General features: G+C 42.8%; 1 protein-coding gene across 1 annotated transcript; it reads left to right on the forward strand.

Annotated features, from left to right (window-relative positions):
- Positions 1-541: 541 nt before the first annotated feature.
- On the forward strand, positions 542-1281 carry LOC127924048 (thymosin beta-b-like). The gene is made up of 3 exons (XM_052508385.1): positions 542-671; positions 818-931; positions 1122-1281. Exons 2-3 carry the CDS (start codon positions 832-834, stop codon positions 1151-1153), a joined length of 132 nt encoding a protein of 43 aa, XP_052364345.1. The 5' UTR covers positions 542-671; positions 818-831; the 3' UTR covers positions 1154-1281.
- The last annotated feature ends 983 nt before the right edge of the window (positions 1282-2264 follow it).

Below are 2264 nucleotides of genomic sequence, written 5' to 3' on the forward strand. Positions count from 1 at the left end.
CATCCTATATAGATAGTTCTGTCTATAGTCCATCCTGTACTGTCTATAGTCTGTTCCCCATCCTGTACTGTCTATAGTCATCCTATATAGATAGTTCCACATCATGTACTGTCTATAGTCGTCCTATATAGATAGTTCCACATCTTGTACTGTCTATAGTCATCCTATATAGATAGTTCCACATCTTGTACGACAGGGAGCAGGGAGACACCCCCACCTACCCAGCCCTTCTTCCTCTCAATGATGCCCTGACCTGCATTTCTTCCACGGGAGGCTGCAGAGGGGAGGACGGCTCATAATAATGGATGGAACAGAGCAAATGGAAAGGCATCCAACACATTGGAACCATGTTTTATGTATTTGATCCCATTCCACTGATTCCGTTCCAGTCATTACAACGAGCCCCTCCTCTCCAATTACGGTTCCACCAACCTCCTGCGATTGGTCTCACATTCACGTCATTCGGTGTTCCACAGTAGCGATCCAATTATGCCAATTGGATTTTAAACAGGTGAATGAACAGGTGCCACCACTTAGAACATTAGAAGGCCCCTCCTGCTAGTAATCAGCGGTCCTTTCCATTCTCATAAATAGATTCTGGAAATGAAGGTGTTCATTCCTTCCTTATTTACAAACCATTTTGTATGGTGCAGTACCTGTGGAGGTTTAAGGTAGGCCTGTGCTTCAATAGCTTATGTTTTAGACTGCCAGCAGGTGAATAACTTCAGTAAAATATTTGCCTAATAGTAATACTCCACATCAAGTCTGGGAACTTTATCATACTGGCTGTTTATTTAACACCAATCTGTTTCATTAGAACCCAAATCAACAATGGCAGACAAACCAGATGTGAGTGAGATCGCTCAGTTTGACATGACTAAACTGAAGAAGACTGAGACTGAGGAGAAGAACACTCTACCTACCAAAGAGGGTAAATACAATGCCTTAGTAGCCACTGGTTTTATTATGAAACCTGATGGCAACTAGAACTACTAGACCTTGAATTAAGGCACTCTGATGGGTATGTGAACTTGAATTTTGGTGGTTAACTTTGTCACATTAGCATCGATTTCCCAATTCTCTATTGCTGTCCGTTTTTAAGCCGTTCTTCTCACCTACAGACATTGACCAGGAGAAGCAGGTGGAATCCTAAAATGGCTGCTGTCATTACTCACAAGCTACATCCCAGAGGGACTGTTTCTCAAACCTGAACTCTCCGTTCTGGAGTGGATCCTCATGGCTGCCTAAAGTCACTGACTCAATAAAAGCCATGTAGACTAATCAATGTGTTGCTGGCATTTGTTCAATATATCTTGACTGATCTTGTGTTTGTATTAAGGCATTTCTACTAGGCTGTTTACACAGGCAGTCTGTTTTGGACCCCCCCCCACCAATTGGTCTATTTACTAATCAGTTCTCTTGCTAATTGTTCTTATCTTTCATCTAGCCAGCCTGTGTGACTGCAGTGTTCATTGGATTTTTCTAATCCCGCCATGAATTTGTGCAGTTTTCCATTTGACCCTCATATAATTGATGGCTGTAAGTGACATAACGATATACAATGTAACTAAAAGACAGGCTTTGTTTCCCAGGTTACAGTCCCTCCCTGACAAGGGAACACAGATTTTAAGTTAAGAATAACGTCATTTTAATTCAACTGTTTTATTCACTGTACTGAACAACCCCCTTGGGGATTTACAATGTACAACCTCTCAATAGGACGGCCAGCCTTGCATCACCTCTGTCTGTCTTAGACCACATGCACGGTATGAGAGGGAGAACTGGATGTCGTTAATATTGGGTTACGATTAGCAAGGTCCCTAACAAAGAAAGCAGTATAATTGAATTCATGTTAAAACTTTGCCGCTACATTAGAACCTAGGAAATGGAATAGCTGTAAGCGTTCTAGGAAATCACTTTATACTGAACAAAAAATATAAATGCATACATTGTTATAGTTGGTATTTGGAAAGTCAGCCAATTGAAATGAATTCGGTCTTCATCTATGGATTTCACTCCAAGGCAGAGGGTGCAGTAATAGGTGGGCCTGGGAGGGCAGCCAATCAATCAGTTGGCAGGGGTGCAGTAATAGGTGGGCCTGGGAGGGCAGCCAATCAACCAGTTTCTACCCACACGGGCTTGATTAGACATTCTCCCCCACCACTCTGATGATCCCACAGGTGAAGAAGCTGAGTGTGGCGGTCCTGGGTTGGCATGGTTACATCTGTTCTGTGGGTTGGCATGGTTACATCTGTTCTGTGGTT

The sequence above is a fragment of the Oncorhynchus keta genome, unplaced genomic scaffold, assembly GCF_023373465.1.
Source record: "Oncorhynchus keta strain PuntledgeMale-10-30-2019 unplaced genomic scaffold, Oket_V2 Un_contig_3595_pilon_pilon, whole genome shotgun sequence".
NCBI lineage: Eukaryota > Metazoa > Chordata > Actinopteri > Salmoniformes > Salmonidae > Oncorhynchus > Oncorhynchus keta.

Bases quoted from the DNA above. Each gene is read 5' to 3' on its own strand.
- LOC127924048 (XM_052508385.1), top strand. From the start codon at position 832: ATGGCAGACAAACCAGATGTGAGTGAGATCGCTCAGTTTGACATGACT. The intron at 932-1,121 runs GTAAATACAATG...TCTCACCTACAG, and splicing joins CACTCTACCTACCAAAGAGG to ACATTGACCAGGAGAAGCAG.